Source organism: Carassius auratus, chromosome 23 (genome assembly GCF_003368295.1).
Source record: "Carassius auratus strain Wakin chromosome 23, ASM336829v1, whole genome shotgun sequence".
In the NCBI taxonomy this organism is placed as follows: Eukaryota; Metazoa; Chordata; class Actinopteri; order Cypriniformes; family Cyprinidae; genus Carassius; species Carassius auratus.
This window is the reverse complement of record NC_039265.1, coordinates 16594812-16611704: the sequence shown is the minus strand read 5'-3', so window position 1 is coordinate 16611704 and position 16893 is coordinate 16594812. Positions and strand designations below refer to the sequence as shown.

General features: G+C 36.6%; 1 protein-coding gene across 4 annotated transcripts in view; it reads right to left on the bottom strand.

The window, feature by feature from the left end:
* The window catches only part of plxna1a (plexin A1a), a 201377-nt gene that overhangs the window by 4431 nt on the left and 180053 nt on the right, over window positions 1-16893 (bottom strand). For all 4 annotated transcript variants that reach the window (XM_026200139.1, XM_026200138.1, XM_026200137.1 and 1 more), the window contains 9 exons: window positions 16359-16425; window positions 11258-11404; window positions 10012-10171; window positions 8169-8272; window positions 7474-7570; window positions 4431-4621; window positions 2643-2812; window positions 2321-2533; window positions 2070-2220 (listed from right to left, as the gene is read on the bottom strand). In XM_026200139.1, coding sequence (XP_026055924.1) covers window positions 2070-2220; window positions 2321-2533; window positions 2643-2812; window positions 4431-4621; window positions 7474-7570; window positions 8169-8272; window positions 10012-10171; window positions 11258-11404; window positions 16359-16425 — 1300 coding nt within the window. The remainder of the gene's footprint in view (window positions 1-2069; window positions 2221-2320; window positions 2534-2642; window positions 2813-4430; window positions 4622-7473; window positions 7571-8168; window positions 8273-10011; window positions 10172-11257; window positions 11405-16358; window positions 16426-16893) is intronic.

The window sequence follows — 16893 nt, the reverse complement described above, 5'->3', positions numbered from 1 at the left end:
GTTTTCACGCAGGTTCAGCGAGGGTGTTCACGTGGACACGTGTGCATCTGGATAACAAAGACTAATGAACATAAACGGCTGTTTAAAACGCAACCAGCTGCAGTGTATTAATGTCAGACAGAAAGAAGGAGAGCGGTTTCATAGACAGCTGAGATGATGTTTGTTGTGTTGTGTCAGACTAAACTCTCCCAAAGGTAAGGAAATGGAAGACAAAAATGAAATCATTTAGAAAGTAACAAGGCTAGTTGCTAACCATGGACACCTTTTTTATATCTGTTAAATGGGAAAAGAAACACAGTTGCAAATGTAGGAATAATTATGCAGACCCACTGTCTCTATTTCTTTTCTTTTCACTAAAACACACACACATTTCTGTATGAGGTAGAACTAAATGGTCTCCTTCGGCGGCTCATTATCTCTCCATTTATCCAGCCTGGCTGGAATGAGTCACTGCTTTTGACACATGATCTTGTGTGTGCTGTCAGACGGCGTTACGTGTGAAGGGCTACATGGATTATACCGTATCTGAGTGGCAATGTATTAACAGTGTTACATTTCAGATTTTGCCATTTTAACAGTCTATTCTGGCCTGCTTGGTCGAAATCTGATGTGCTAGTCAGAGAAGCCGTCATATTTTTTTCATTTTTCCTCTATGAAATATCTTGAGAATGGCATACTATACACTATTTTTCAAAGAAAGTATTATGCATTATTTACAGCAAAAGATTTTTCTGCATGCATGGAATAGCTACAGTACTACAGATCTGCTCAACCAGAGCGCGCTGTATGAAATAGTGTATCACATGATGCAACATGCTCAACTTCATCTTCTATTTCCAAAACGAAATGAAACTGATTTTGTTTACACCTGGTCACTTCATGCATTTTCTCTGATGAATAAAAATCTGCTGCATTTTATTCATCAGCTAATTTCAAGATCAAAGACCGCAACAGGGGGGAGCACAGAAAGATAAGTTAGTCTCAATGCTTAATGAAGATAATTGTGTTTCAGTTTCATTTGCAACAGTTTGCACATTGGCTTGCTGAAGAGATACTCAACTACACATGCGTATTTTTTATTATTTTGGGAGGAGTAAAATGTCGTAAAATCATATATCGTGATTTATAAAAAATATTTTATAAAATATAAATATAAATACTATGCAGATGAGGTTATGCATAGTAAAACAAGGCGTTGTAAGCTCCATATATGGTTATTTTGGGGAGGAGATGAGGTGGAGATGCATGTACGCACAATCTTCCCCAGACTTGGATTTATATAGGGATTGTTGCGCAAGTTCGGACGCTTTATAAACCTGAAAACTTTTGTGCATTACACTAGCAAAAGTGTAAATGCATTGCAGTGTAAATACAATTGTCTGATTCGGTTTACTTTAAAGACTAATTATTGTGCACCTATAGCACTCCTTGCTGTCATTAAAACATAGCACAGGAAAATTATGTAGCATTTTATTCACAAATTATGTTTTTTTTTTTTTTTGTAAAATTATGTAATTTCAGTGTTTATCTCCATTAATATGAGTGTAAAACACCTGTTTAATTGAAGATTTTTTTAAATTAATCTGAGATACCTAGATACAACTTGTGGAGTTAAACATTGCAAATGTGTGGTCATGTGACAACGTGTGTGAAATGTTCGTTACTTATTGCATACTATGTTATTAATGACAACAATAGTAATTCTATATGGTTCAACTGGATTTGCCTTGTTGACAAAGTTGCTACCCAACACCAAAATTACCTAAATAAATTGTCCTTATTATTAAATATTGACATGGTTTACCGTTACCATTACCTTACAATATACAAAAATTACCAATACATATACAGTAAAGTTTGACTGTGGATGTCATCAACAAAGATATGGGTAATGTTTTACCTTCTGTTTTTAAAGTTTAATTATTTTTACATTGATTTTATTCAGTGCACAAGATTACAGTAAAATTGCATTTTATTATCTGCATTTAGCATATATAAATAATAGTATGCACTCTGTACTGTGCAGTATGCTACTATTCCATTCTGAACAGAGCTTTTCTTTTGCTCACCTCGTCTTTGTACTTGGCGATGTAGGAGTAGATCTCGTGGAGGGCGCTCATGCTGTTAAACTGGCTCAGGTGGAGTCTGGACTGCTCCGCGAGATAAGCACTCATGTCCTGATCACTGATGGCGGGCATGCGCGCGATGTCAGAGTAATACCTGCAGGATAGCATAACAGCAGGTACAGATGAGTGTGATGATTTAAAGCTTATAATCTGCGACTAATATTTTCTGCTAAGCAAGATTTTAGTCCACTTACCTTTCTACCCAGTTCTTGTAGTTGGGAATATCTTTAGCGTAGAGCAGCTTATTGGAAGGGGAATCTTTGCCGAGCTTGTGTTCAGATGTGGAGCAGGAGTCCATGAAGGTTTGGGCCACTACGGAGAGACACGCATCTGTGATGCTGTTCTTGTGGATGTCGAACACAAACTGAGGGTTCTTGATCACGTTCACCCAGAACCTCAATGGCAAACTGAGAACGAGGGGAAGGAAAGTGGTAGATAGTGAGAACGAAATCCAACTGATTTCATAAAACAGTAATTTACTCTTGAATGACATGATTAAGCGGTGTCGCTCCTCACCAGTTGCTCTTCCAGGTGTGTCGAACATCTGAATCTGTGATTTGGTGTTTGTCCGCCTGCTCGTCCAGGAAGTCAAACATGTATTTAATGGCGAGAGGGAGGGCACTGCCACGGTGAGCCGTGCTGAATATCGTCTCAAACAAATCATCAACGAATTTCTGTAAAGTACCCTGTGGAGAAAGAAGAAAACAGAAAGATCTTGTCTGAGATTCTTTATGAATATGACTGTCAAATGTCCTATTTTTCACATACTGTGCAATACATATTCAATCAATGGTTCTCAACTGGTTATGCCTAAACACTAAGTTTAACAGTAAAATCACCTACATTTATCATACAAAATGGAAAGAAATTGTCCTTAACATTAAACACTGGAATTGTTTAGATATCATACAGTTGAGTGCCACTGCTGATGTCATCAACAAAATATTGATGCATATTTTTTCCTTTCAGTTTCAAAAGCTAAATTTGTATTTAATTGAATGTTCAATATTATGATTAGTTGCATTTTATTAATTACATTTAACACTCCCCCCCCACAAGCTGACAACCACTGGATTACAGAAACTTTACAGACAGAAAAGCCTGAAAACGTAACGATTCTAAGCTACTAGAACTTTCTCAGTTGTAAACCTCTCCTATTGATCAAAATGACGACTTGCACAAAATCGCTACTTACTAAAACTTACTAAAGAACTGAAACCACTAAACAGCCCCAAGCAGCCGATGTGGGATTATTCATCATGTCTGAGAGCAGGAGAACAGCAGTGGCTCTCAGATAATATGGAGTGTGTTGATTAGGATGCTGGTATGCGTGTGTATACGAGACAGACACAGTCCGTGAGCTTTCCCAGCATTCATTCGGCGCTCTGTCACCACGCACCATGAAGCACTCGATCCACAACAAATTACCTGTCTCCTGCTGTTCTCTTCTGCTCCAACATTACATTTATCTATCGTTTTTTATTATGTATCAAAATTGACCACCCGAGAGGCTTGTAAACATATTCTGATTTCATTTTTTCCCTAGCCTAACAATTAGGAGGCAAAGCAATAAGCTACGGAACCAAGAATGGGGGAGGAAGATTAGAAATGAGATAGCAGCAATATTATATTTTGTCCCAACCAGGCGCGATGCCAAAGAATTCAAGCGATTGCTCTGTCAACACTGGGACAATCAGAACATATTTGATGTTTATTGAATTTGGTTTGGATAAAAGCACAATTTTGCCAAGCTTTTATCATCCTCAAAACTTAAAAATTCACAAAGTCTTAGGCCCTGTTTACACCTGATATTAAGATGGCTTTTATGGTTGATCCAATCACAACTAGACAATGCTAAGTACAGGTGTAAACGGGGTCAAAAAAGTTTTGAGCTTGTCCGGCGCGATAGCTAGACCGGAGTTAAACCTTGGTGCTAAAACCGTGAGTTTAGTTTAAAGGCAAAAAAAAAAAAGTACAATGTTCTCTTACCACTCCTGATTCTAACACAAACCCACAGTCTCCTGTGCATTTTTGTAGCTTTCAGACCAGAAAGCAGCTCTATATATTGTTTTCCATTGCCTTTTTTTGTGTTCAATATGTAAATTTCACAATATTAGTTCAGAAGATCAGAAAAAGCCCATACATTTCCTGCCTCTCTACACAATCAGGTAAGTGGTTGAAAATAGACAAGAGAGACACCAGATGTTAACTGGAATGTGCACCCCCAACTACTCCCTCGTGATCCAATCGACCAAAACACATCTTATTAGCAGGATTAAGAGAGAAGACTTCATGCAAGCTCACCTTGGTGGCCAACAGTCGTGTCAGGTAGATCTCTGACACCATCTTGCTCCCGCGATCGCCCTCACGCTGGTCTGCATGGTCGTGGTTTTTGACGAGGTGCCAGAGTTTGGTCCCGCTCTCTAGATCAGGCGTGATCATGGGCGTCCGGGACCGCAGACTGTCTGGGCTGCTGGCTGTCCTCAACATGCTCTCTGAAGAGAAAGCCAAATCAATCATCAAAAGATTTCTAGCAATTTTTTTTTTTACACGGATAGCACTATTTTTTCATTTGCTAGGATGAGAAACAATAATACTTGCCAAAGAATTGTTCATTTTGATTAATGTTATAGTTCAACAAACTATCTAGTAAAAATTGATGTCTTTTATCATGTTCCTTATACTGCCGCCATTTTATAAAAGCAATGCGGCTTGAAAGGAAATGCGTTACAGCAATTTTATCTTAGTCAAGGGTGTTCTAGGTACTCGTACAGCATTAAAATCACTGTAACGCATGGCCTCTCGAGGCTTATTGCTTTTATTTCATCATAATCTGGATGGTTCAGAAATCTCTGGTAGTATTGAACCCACCCATCTTCATAAATATAATATAAAGCGAAAACCCAAACAGTCACATCGGCGGTTGTAAATCAGGTCCGGCGGTCTCTTCTATCTGATGAGCAGTCGGCTGCTAAATACCCAGGAGTTACACATCAAAGATGAGAGCAGAGTGGAGCTGAGCTCTGGCTAATGGATGGTTAAGCACAGTAATCTGTCTGTGGATAAGGCATTCTGGGTAAGGATCATTTCCTGTGGATGCCCTAAACTACAATGAATATACTGCATCTGCAGAATCCATCAAAAACTGCCTCAGGTTTATTCTATCCTTAAGTGGCAAGTGGGAGTGAAAGATAGAGTCCTGCGTCCTGGAGTCTAGTTAATCAGTCACAGACTGGCAGGCCGGCGTTCTTGAAAGAAACAGCCACTGTAAGCTTAATTCGGCTCCTTGCAGCGCTTTTATATCACACCGCATAAAAAAGTCAAGGCTTAGAAAAACATAATAGTAAAAAAGTAAATAAATAATAAATAAAGGAATAAATAAACCAGGGAATGAGCATTTTTAAGCTAAACAGAGACCACAAGATAGCGGAGATAAACACTAATTGCTGAAACTTACTCTGTGCAAGTACATCAACGCAGACTTTCAGGCAACGAAATGTGCCAGAAAGCAATTCATAATGCAATACGAGTGTGTGTTGCCTTCACAGTGTTGCAGCAACGATGGGAATTAGCATAAACGGTCTTCTACGGTCAAGTTTCTAGTTCATGTAAACCAAAGATGCAGCAAGTGCAAAGAGAAGTTAGTTTTTCTGAAAAATATCAAGTTTTCATTAAATTGATTTATAAATGTATAAATAAAGACATTTATAATGTTACTGTTACTACTGATCTACTGTTATAATGTTAATGTTATAATTGTATAAATAAAGAGATTTATTAAGATTTTCAAAAAAAAGAAAACAAAACCGAAACAAAACAAAACAAAACTGTTTACAGCATTGATAATATGAAAATGTTTCTTGTGCACCAAATCCGCATATTAAAAATATTTCTGAAGGATCATGGGACACTGTTTTAGAGTAATGGTGACTAAAATTTAGCTTTATCACCACAGGAATACATTCAATTTCTAAATATATTAAAATAGAAAACAGTTCTTTTAAATTGCAATAGTATTTCACAATTTTACTGTATCAAATAAATATATTTGATCAAAAAAAAAAAAAAAAAAAAAAACTACTAACAACCCCCAATCCTTTGAACAAACTTGTACATTTTATTTGATTCTGTAAATATCAGCATTATATTAATCACCCTGCTTTCTAAATATTGATATTAGCGATAGAAAACCCTATATTGGTTGATTGCTGGCCAACCATTTGCTTTTGTGTACTTGCAGTTGCATTTTTATATTTTTACGAGTACATTTTTTGGCCAAGCAGGCCATTCGCGCCTGCTTGGCACTAGCACAAGTGTTTGTATCTAGTTTCTCAATGTGACAAAAATCGCAAATAATGTTCTGCTCAGGATAATAAAGGATGACACGAATATGTAAAAATACCCTGTGAGCAGTCTGAAATAAGACTTCCTCTATTCTCTCCCGTGGCCCTTGAATGCATCGTTCATTATTAATGGTACGAGTGTCAAACTTCATTACGGAGGCCCAGGGAGATGCATATCTGTCCGGTGCTCTTATCGCCATGTCCATTCTGAGGCTGGGGTGGAATGTTCCTCAGGGTATTGAAGATATGAATTCACTTCCTGTGCTGGGGTATGAATGGATTTGGAACAATGTTCAAAGGTATTTTCTTGGAGCTTACATATCCAGGAAATCAAATAAAAAACGTAAAAGCCAGATCATGTAATGACCACGATCTGCTCCATCACTCCGACACCACACTGACTGCGCTAACCGCTGCCATTTCTATGGCAACGAGCGAAACCCGACTTGAACAACAATACGAATGTGTGTCCAGTGTTTGAGCACTCAGAGAATTATCCCAGACACGAAGCCCACTCTCAAAGGGAAATATAATGGACGTCTGCCATGAGAGAGCCATGGCTTGAGTGCATGTAATTCTGGGGCAATCACGAATACTCGCTTCTGAGGAGGACAGACAACATTAAACAGCTTTTTTCTCTCTGATCCCCTTTCCCTTTTTTTGGGTTGAGGAACAAAACACCTTCAGTTCTGTGCTATCATCACCTCTTATTCGCACAAACAGCCGAAGTGCTCCGAAAACAAAACAAAAAATCATCACAAAGAACAGCGAAAAACATCAAGTCTGCCAGCTTTTTGAAATCGAGACAAGAGGACACGATACTAGTGCGAGTCCTCATTTTCAGAGGCAAAATAGAGGCCAGTGAGCTCTGAGTGCAATACATACAAATCCTTCGGTCGAATAAGGCAAATGTGATCTCGCTCTTCTGATGAAAGTCTCTGAGGAGACGAGACTTGGAAGTTCTAAGGAGAAAATCAAAAACGACGTTGAGACTGAGTTTGTACCGTATCTGCTGAGGGACTTGGTGAAGGTGGACGAGTTTGAGATGTTGTACGCAGAGTTTTGCTTTGGCACCAGGGCGATAACAGACCCATCTGTTACCTGAAAACAGTGAGAAACACAAATTACTGCAAATTACTCCGAAAAAACCTCAATCATAGAGACATCAGCACACTGTACTCTGCTGATCATAGATATATTATGCAACAATACTTGTTAATACTATATTTACACTACTGGTTAAGCTCCAAGTTTGGATAATTTTTTTTAATGTTTTTGATAACTGAGTACCAAAGAATCATAAATGCAGCCTGGGTGAGCTTAAGAGAGTTCTTTCAAAAATGTTACAAAATATTATTTATTCCAAACTTTTCACTGTTATTGTCTGATATACGACTAATATGTAATCTGCATTAAAAATGTTTCATAGTTAAAACTATAAAAAAAAACGTTTTTCTAAATAATTCAATTGAGATTACCGGAAATCATTTCCATTTGTATATCAGGTAAAAATACTTCAATATAAGAATAATTAAGATATCCTTTGTTTAAAAAAAGCATCTCTCTCTCTCTCTCTCTCTTATTATATTAAATTCCCATGACCTTCAGTTCATACCATCGCTGTCCATAAAGCCTTTATGTTCCTTATTAGGGCTGTTTATGTTCATGGTGACAGCTCAGGTGTGGAGAGTAAGTGTACCTGATAGTGTGCTAGTGTGTTCAGGCGTTTCCAGTCATTATCAATCTTAGTAGTGACATCCTCATCCTGCAGAATGATCCTCGCCAGTCGCCCCTGACGCCACTCTGAAACAGAAAACAAGATGAGTTTGGTGTGTCAATAAGAAGGGAATGATGTTTCATGTTCTAAAAAAGAAAATAAAAGATTTTACTTATTCAATAATTTATTTTTGAATTGAGGATGCCTCTAAATGGCTTTCAAAGCAAGTTTTGCCAAATTTAACTCACTTTTGGGGGCAAATGTGCACTCAAACTCTAGCTATGTGTGTACAACATGCACATCGCTCCCGTAGCAAGGACGACTGACCACTTGAGGGAAGCTTCCCTCTTTAGAAAGGCTTCATTTAGAGCCTATAACCTTGTGCAGACCTTGTTCGAATCTCCCTGTGCAGCGTGAAGTTGCTTTTCCAAGCTCAATAGATATGAAAGCATGCATTTGCAGTTACCAGAGGTGAGCGACATAACTAGGAAGTCATTGTCCGGGTCAGATCTAAATTACGGATCTGATCAAGTTAATGGGAATGACTATTCTAAGCCTCTTACAGGCAAACCGTTCCAATAAACAACCTCCCTGTTTGTTTTATTGCAGGAGGAAGTCGCAGTTTCTTATTTCGAAACAGGCTCCGAAAGACAACTGCCAAGGAGCAAAGCAAAGCCAGATGAGATCTGCAGCTGATAGCATCACTCAGTCTGAGCCAGATGACAATCATGTTGGGAACTGTTCGAGCTAATGGGATCTTGCTGTGGTTGATATTGTTCAGTGTCTATTTCCCTGGTGCCCACAATGGTGACTTCAGCATCCATTTATATCAAGCTGCTGATAAGCTGAACATTTGTATCAGCTGAAAATACCTGTTTTGAACAGAAGCGTTTGATTACAAGAACATGCAATAGGGAAGTTAATAATTTAGCTTAATCATTAAGTGTACAAATTTTCAATTTATTTCAGCAAATTTAGTATGTGTGCATATATATATATATATATATATACAATAAATTTAATAAAACATTATACATAATATTCAATATGAGAATGAAGTACTAAGAACAAAAAGGGTAAAAAGTAGGTTGTGTGGCAATAATATTTGGACTCTTTTACAAGCATTTTGTTGTATTAATGAATGAATAATTGATTAATGACAATCAACTATGAAATTTCCTGAAGAATGACATGCATGTAATATGTCATTGATGTATCTATCTTGAAGCATAACTGCTCTGCCACGCATATATCAAAACCACAAATCTCTTCATGGACTCTGTATTTAACCCTGGGTTATCATCTTTTTTTACCCCGTAAGGTCACTCTTTATCCTGGGTTATGCAACATTTCACTTATTCATTTTGAGAAGTAATTTTGAGAAGAGGTTAAGAACCGCTTTTGACGCTAGCAAAGGTATTCGCTAAACAGTGTGTTGCCATAATGTTCTAGCGAATAATTTATCAACAGAAAACCAATCATAAACCACTTCATTCTACATTCATGCGGTTTGCCACAGAAACCTCCACTTTAAAATTAAACATTTTCAGAGGTGGGCAGGCAGTTTTTAAAATGGGTCATTTGCCAATCAATCTTATTGACCTCATAAATATGCAAATATGAACATTAACCCTGGGTTTCCAAATGGAGAGTATGAACTCAACTGCCCAGCATTAATTACAAATCCAGGGCAAAGTATAAATAGCGTGCAACATGAAACAAGTTAACCCAGGATTATCTATATGTATGACTCTGCGTTATCAGTTTCAAGTGTGAAAATCCCTTTGGGTCATATTCCTTCCTTATCTTTCTCAAGAGTTCTTACCCAGGTCCATGTCTCCTGCTTTGGGTCTCTGGGAGTATGGGCTTCCTTTGTACACAGCATCCAGAAGCTTCTCCTTCACTTGAGTGATAGTGTCACAGTTCAGGCATTTCACCGTCACCTCTGGGCCGTTATCATTCTCCGGGTTCACACAATGAAGTGTCTAAAAGGAGATGAGATAAATCAGTCGGAGCAATTTATTATTAGCATCTAGTTTGAAAAGTTAAAGCACTCTGCACTGTACAATCAAGTTGAAAACACCAGTGAGTAATAATTAATATATTCAATTAATTAATGTATATTGAAAATATATCGAATAATATTGTGTTAATTCATTACAATATATTGAATAATACATAACACATTTTCACTTTTCAAAAGGTGAAAAATATGTGAAAATTCGCTATTTTTATATTCAGAAATCACACTTACCTCCATATATGAAATGTGTAACTATGCAAATAATACAATTAGATATGTTTATGAATACTGTGTGTGTTCAGATTTATGTAAACCCATGTGAAAGAGAAATTTAGTGTTTCAATATATCTATTACATGCAAAAATGTGGTGCAGTTTGTCAAATTTGCCATATATATATATATATATATATATATATATATATATATATATATATATATATATATACACACACACACACACACACACACACACACATATATATATACACACACACACACACACACACACACACACACACACACACACACACACACACACACACATATATATATATATATATATATATATATATATATATATATATATATATATATATATATATGCAGTATATACTGTAGCATTAGTTACATATGTAGACATGTAATATATCACATTATATTTTCCAGTATGCTCCCACATATTTCTTGTTTTGTAAGAGAGTAGGCAGTTGCCTGCTTAAAAAGCTCATGAGTGACTGATTTGAAATACTCTACATTTGAGAAATCCATCAGCGGGAGTATGAATAACACCCCTTACATGAAGTGCACGGAGAATTGACTCAATTAATTTCAACAGGGTTTAGTGTTAGCATGTTGCTAAGCTAACAGCATGACACTTTAACATGACTTCCAGCTGACTTTTTTCTTCTTCTACAATAATGTGTATGAATTGTGCACATAAAGTATACCTGAGACCATCAGTTAAATTTGGATTCAATGGATTTATGCGAATTCAAATATTGAGAGACATAAAAAAAAAATCTTTTTTTGTTGTGCACTTGCACTGACCAGCGTCTTGTAGTCAATCTGTTGTCGGATGAGTTTGTCCTCACTGAGGGAGTATCGGGCCTCTCCAGTGATGGCATCTATAGGGCCTTTTTCCATCTGCTGTTTCATAGCACAGTACAGCATGAAGAGAGGCTCACCTGCACACTCCTGTAGAGAGAGAAACAACAACAGTGGGTTAGGACTCCACAATGTCATGAACACATGCACTGTGACTTTTTCACCTCATAAAAAGTAGAAGACAAAGCAAAAAGATTACGCAATCAATAGCCCTTTCCTTTCATAGTAGCACACAGACATAAAATGCATTTCATGTATGTACTGTATATTGAGCAAAACTTGATTACTGATAAACTGTCACTTCAGATGTGAAAAACAAGCAGCTATAATGATGCACCGCTTTCAAATAATCACAAGGACTTGCCAATCAATACAACCATTAGCCTCTCACACCCTCAAAAAGCCCCTCTCAAAAAAGACAAACAGTTTAAACGCAGGGGAGAGAGAGAGAGAGCGATAGATGGAGGTTAACGATTGGGAGGAAGCACTTAAACCCCTTTGTGAAATGAACGGATAGGTGTGGATAGAGAGAATGCTGGGGTGTGGACTGATAGGCTGTTTTCTGCATTAGCATTAACATCTTTCACTGACTGACAAACTTTGTTTTTTAGTTTCTTAGTTCTTTATATTTATGTTTCTGGTTGATTAGGTGTCCATTAGCAGTTAACTAGCCTTATATGGTCTGGCTTATTGTTCATAACTAGTTTTGTACAATTAGCCTCCACTCAGCCTATTTATAGCCTCAGATTTTGTGAGGTATGACAATAAACTATAATTGTTAGTTTTTGCTAACAATTATAATACAAACTTATTCATCATTGTAGATTCAGACAGCAAATATTGTGTGAATTACGCATAACACACCAAATCTGAAGCTACAATGAATAGACTCGCTAATCGCTAGTTTCTGAGGCAGAAGCTACAAAGGATCTGAAACTGCAACCTGAAGCTGTAATGAATTGTAATGAGTTTGAGACAGAAATGAGCAATTAGTAATCTTATTCATTGTAGCTTTAGACAGCAAATATTATGTGAAATAAATATTAAAATAATCTGAAGCTATAATGAATAGACTCGCTAATCGCTAGTTTCTGGGGAAGAAACTACAAATAATCTGAGGAACTGTAATGAGACAGAAACTAACAATGAACGGTCTTACAATATTTGCAGCTTCAGATTTTGTGCAGTTTGAAAATAAGCTTACTAATCATTCATTTTTGCCTCAAACTAGTGATTAGCAAACTTATTCATCATTATAGATTCAGACATAGCAAATATTGTATGAAGTAACACAAAATCTGAAGCAACAATGAAAAGACTCGCTAATCGCTAGTTTCTCAGGCTGAAGCTACAAAGGATCCAAAGCTACAATCTGAAGCTACAATGTATTGCAATGAGTTTCTGAGAAAGAAACTAGCAATTAGCAGTCTTATTCACTGTTGGATTGTGTGTGCTACTATGTAAAAAAGCTTTCTAATCTGCCTCAGAAACTAGTGATTAGCAAGTTTATTCATCATTGTAGATTCAGACATAGCAAATATTGTATGAATTACACATTTACACACAAAATCTGAAGCTACAGTGAATAAACTTCCTAATCATTCATTTCTGAGGCAGATGCTACAATCTGAAGCTATGATGAATTGTGATGAGTTTCTGAGACAGAAACTAGCAATTAGCATTCTTGTTCATTGTAGCTTCAGATTTGTGTGGTACTATGTGAAAAAACATTCTAAATGCTAGTTACTGCCTCAGAAACTAGTGATTAGCAAGTTTACTCATTGTGGCTTAAAATTTTAAAGAAAAAAATCTAAATAATTTCAGAAGACTGATCAGGTTCAATGCGGGAAACTTATAAGCCACAAAAAGTGCAGCAAGCTGTCACATGCAAGACATGTCAGGCATGTACCCCTCCTCAGCCGCCCTCCAACCGCAGTGATTATGATGGGCATGGTGAAACGAGGAAACCCACCGTCTCCCTCCGCCTTACACATACCCACATGAAACAGTTTCCTCTGGTTTCCTCCATCACTTCATCCTGTTTTACTCCACCCACCCTCCCACCATATGCTGTTAACGTCTCGTTAGCATCTGCGCTAATTAAGCCGACAGCTGCTAATGAGAGGGAGCGCGAATACATCACTCTTAGAGACCCCCACTGCAGCACGCACGGCCGAGAGACCAGACCACATCCCACGCTTCAGCTTCATTAAAGAAAGAGACAGAAAGAGAACGAGAGAGTGCAGACCACATAGCCAGACCTCACCCACCCATAGGGCTAATGAACAGTAGCAGGAAAATATCCTGTTGAAATATGGAGCTAGCAGATCAATTATTCCACACCACAGCCTTGAGCATACCTTGTTCAAAATCACCACTGTGGCCAGAATGTTGATTAAGAAAAAAAAAAAGAAAGACTTGATTCGTGTGAGTTTGCTTCAATTGTGCTGTCTGAGCCGTGTCTTCATATGTGATATTATAAACTGGTGTGTTGATGACAACAGCTTGTCAGTTCCACTAACTCACGCCACAATCCCATCCGTCTAAAACAGCACCGCTCTTCCTAATGCTAATTAGCGATCTCAAACTGTCTGCTACTGAACTTTTGTCAGCAAGCAGAGAAGCCAAACGAGGCCTGTAAACAGTCAAAGCCTGAAATGGACTTCAAATGAGCAAATCGGAATTGGCTTATTTGGTCTGAAAGGATGAGTTCATCCAAAAATTCAAAATTACCCTCATGTCGTTGCAAATCTGTGTAAATTCCATAGTTCATAAAAGGTATTAGGCTAAATATTCTTGCTTCTCCAGTGATAAATAAACATACTTCATATATAAAAGTTAGGAAATATTAGCCTATAACTTTTTAAATGTTTCTTAAAGTCTTTTATGTTTACCAAAGCTGCATTTATTTGATCAAAATACAAAAATTATTACAGCAGTATTGTGAAATATTACAATTTGAAAAAAATAAAAATAAAGAAAAAGAAAACTATTTTCTTTTTGAATATATTTTAAAATGTAATTTATTCCAGTGATGCATGAATTTTCAGCATTTTTACTTCAATGTCACATGATCATTCAGAAATCATAATATGCTGATTTGCTGCATAATTATTATTGGTGCTCAGTTATTTATAATGGTTCTTATTATCGATGTTAAAAACTGTTTTTGCTGCTTAACATTTTATGGAAACATGATGGATTCTTTGATAAATAGAAAGTTAAAAAGAACAGCATTTATTTGAAATAGAAATCTTTTGTAACATGTTTTTCACTGCCAATATTGATCATTTAAGAATGAATAAAAGCATTATTTTACACACACATAAAGAGAAATAAAGATTTTAATGGTAGTATATCATGGTTTCTGCATAAGTATTAAGCAGCACAACTTTGCAGCATAGGTAATAAATGTAAATCAGCTGTAAATCAGCATATTACAATGAATTCTGAATGATTATGAGAAACTGGCGTAATGATGTTGCAAATTCAGCTTTGTATCAAAGGAATAAATGACATTTTAGAATATATTATAAAAAAATATTATGTGTAAATATTAGTGTTTTACTGTTTTTGAGCACATCAATGCAACTTCACAAAAGACTTAAATATATATATATATATATATATATATATATATATATATATATATATATATATATATATATATATATATATATATATAATTTGTAATTTGACTAAATTATGACAATTTTCATTTCTGGTATGAACTATTCCTGTATAAGCAACTACATCTGATGTTCTCCAGTAATGAAAAAGCACGTTCAATTTGTGTCATCGTTAAATTAATCTCTATGAAGTGAAAGTATTCTGGACTCCTGTTTCCTGTTGATTAAAATTCTTCCATTGCATGCTGAGCCCTGCATGATTGAACTAATAAAACTAGAGAGCTGCTAATGCGAGAGTGGGAGAGAGACAGAGAGACAGACAGGGGAGGACCGACTTCCTGCAGCTCAATCACGCTCTGTGAGTGGCGTCATGGAGTGAAGCAGGAGTGGGTGGGGGGATAGGAGCATATAAAAGGAGATAGAGCTAAGAGCTGATGGAGGCTAGGATGCAATGGTGCCTGTAGGGATGGCTTTTGACCTGCGCGACCACTGACAGACAGCTTCTGTCTCATTATTTGTCACATCATGTTGGAACTAGTTGTGGAAAGGCCCTCCGGTCTCTCTCTATTCTTGCAGAATAAAGGCAAGTTCAATTTTGTGCTTTTGTTTGTGACTGGGTGCATTTTAGATTTTTCAGGAGTGAGTAATTACATACTTTAACAAAAATGAAAAATTCGGTTATCATTTACTGACCCCAATGTTGTTTCTAACATGACTTTTTTTCCTTCTGCACAAAAATATGATATTTTGAAAGCTTCAAATGGTTTTGTCCATAAAACTGAACTAAATGGGGCCTGAAACAAACACAATTAACTTTCATTGTATTTAGACAACATCCTATTTTGTGATTTACACAAGAAAGTCATTTAGTTGTGAGTAAATGATGAAACAAACTCCCTTTTTGGGTGAAAAATCCCTTCAAAACACAAATATAAGTTATTAGTAAGACTTATTTAAACAAACTGATTCTGTGTGTGTGTGTGTGTGTGTTTGTATGAGAGAGAGATTTGTTACAAGAACTGGCTCATAAGAGTCAATTGATTGTGAATCAGTGACCAGTACTCCAGGCTTCAGTGTCACACAATCCTTCAGAAATCATTCTGATATGCTGATTTTCTGCTTAAGAAAAAATTCGGTAACACTTTATTTTAAGGTGTCCTTGTTACTGATGTTACTTTTACTCACTATTTTAATAACACTTAAATATGCATTAATTACATGCAAGTAACCCTAATCCTAAAACTAACCATAATCCAAACCCTAAACATAGAGTAAGTACATATAGTAATTCATATTACTCATTGTACTTAAATGTATAAAGGACACCTGAAAATAAAGTATAACAAACATTCTTTATCATTATCTATAATGTAAACAATTCTGTCTTATCAGTAAAAAGTACTGTACATACTTACTTTTAAGAACTTGTACAGAAGAAAAGTGAACCAGTTTGTAAGCATCTTTTCAGCAACAGACTCGGTCCTAAAACGGAAAAAAGAAAAGAAGAGAATGATAAACTATGAATCAAAATTCATACAACACAAATGCAACCCAAAAGTGAATGAAAGCTTTCTCAAACAAACCAATAAACAAAAAACTCCTTTTAAACTACACTTTTTTCAAAACAAACCACCAATCTTCATTAAGGCCACACAATTACAGTAATTGGGCGACGTCTTCCATTAATGGCCAACCTGTCGCCAGCCGAAGACCCCCAAAAGCTTCCCCAGAACAGAAGTAATTAAAGCATGCTGTAATTAATGGACTTCAGTGCTCCTAATTCATCTGTAGCTGGCAAACGAGAGCGAATGTTAGCGCGAGCTGCTAACTGCAGCTCCTTCCTCCCTCAGGCCCACCAGTAGCCTTTTCTGCTGTTCAATAATGCATTCGCATAGACTTACCAACTCCCATTACTTCCTTACATAAGGGCCTATTATTAAATTATATGCT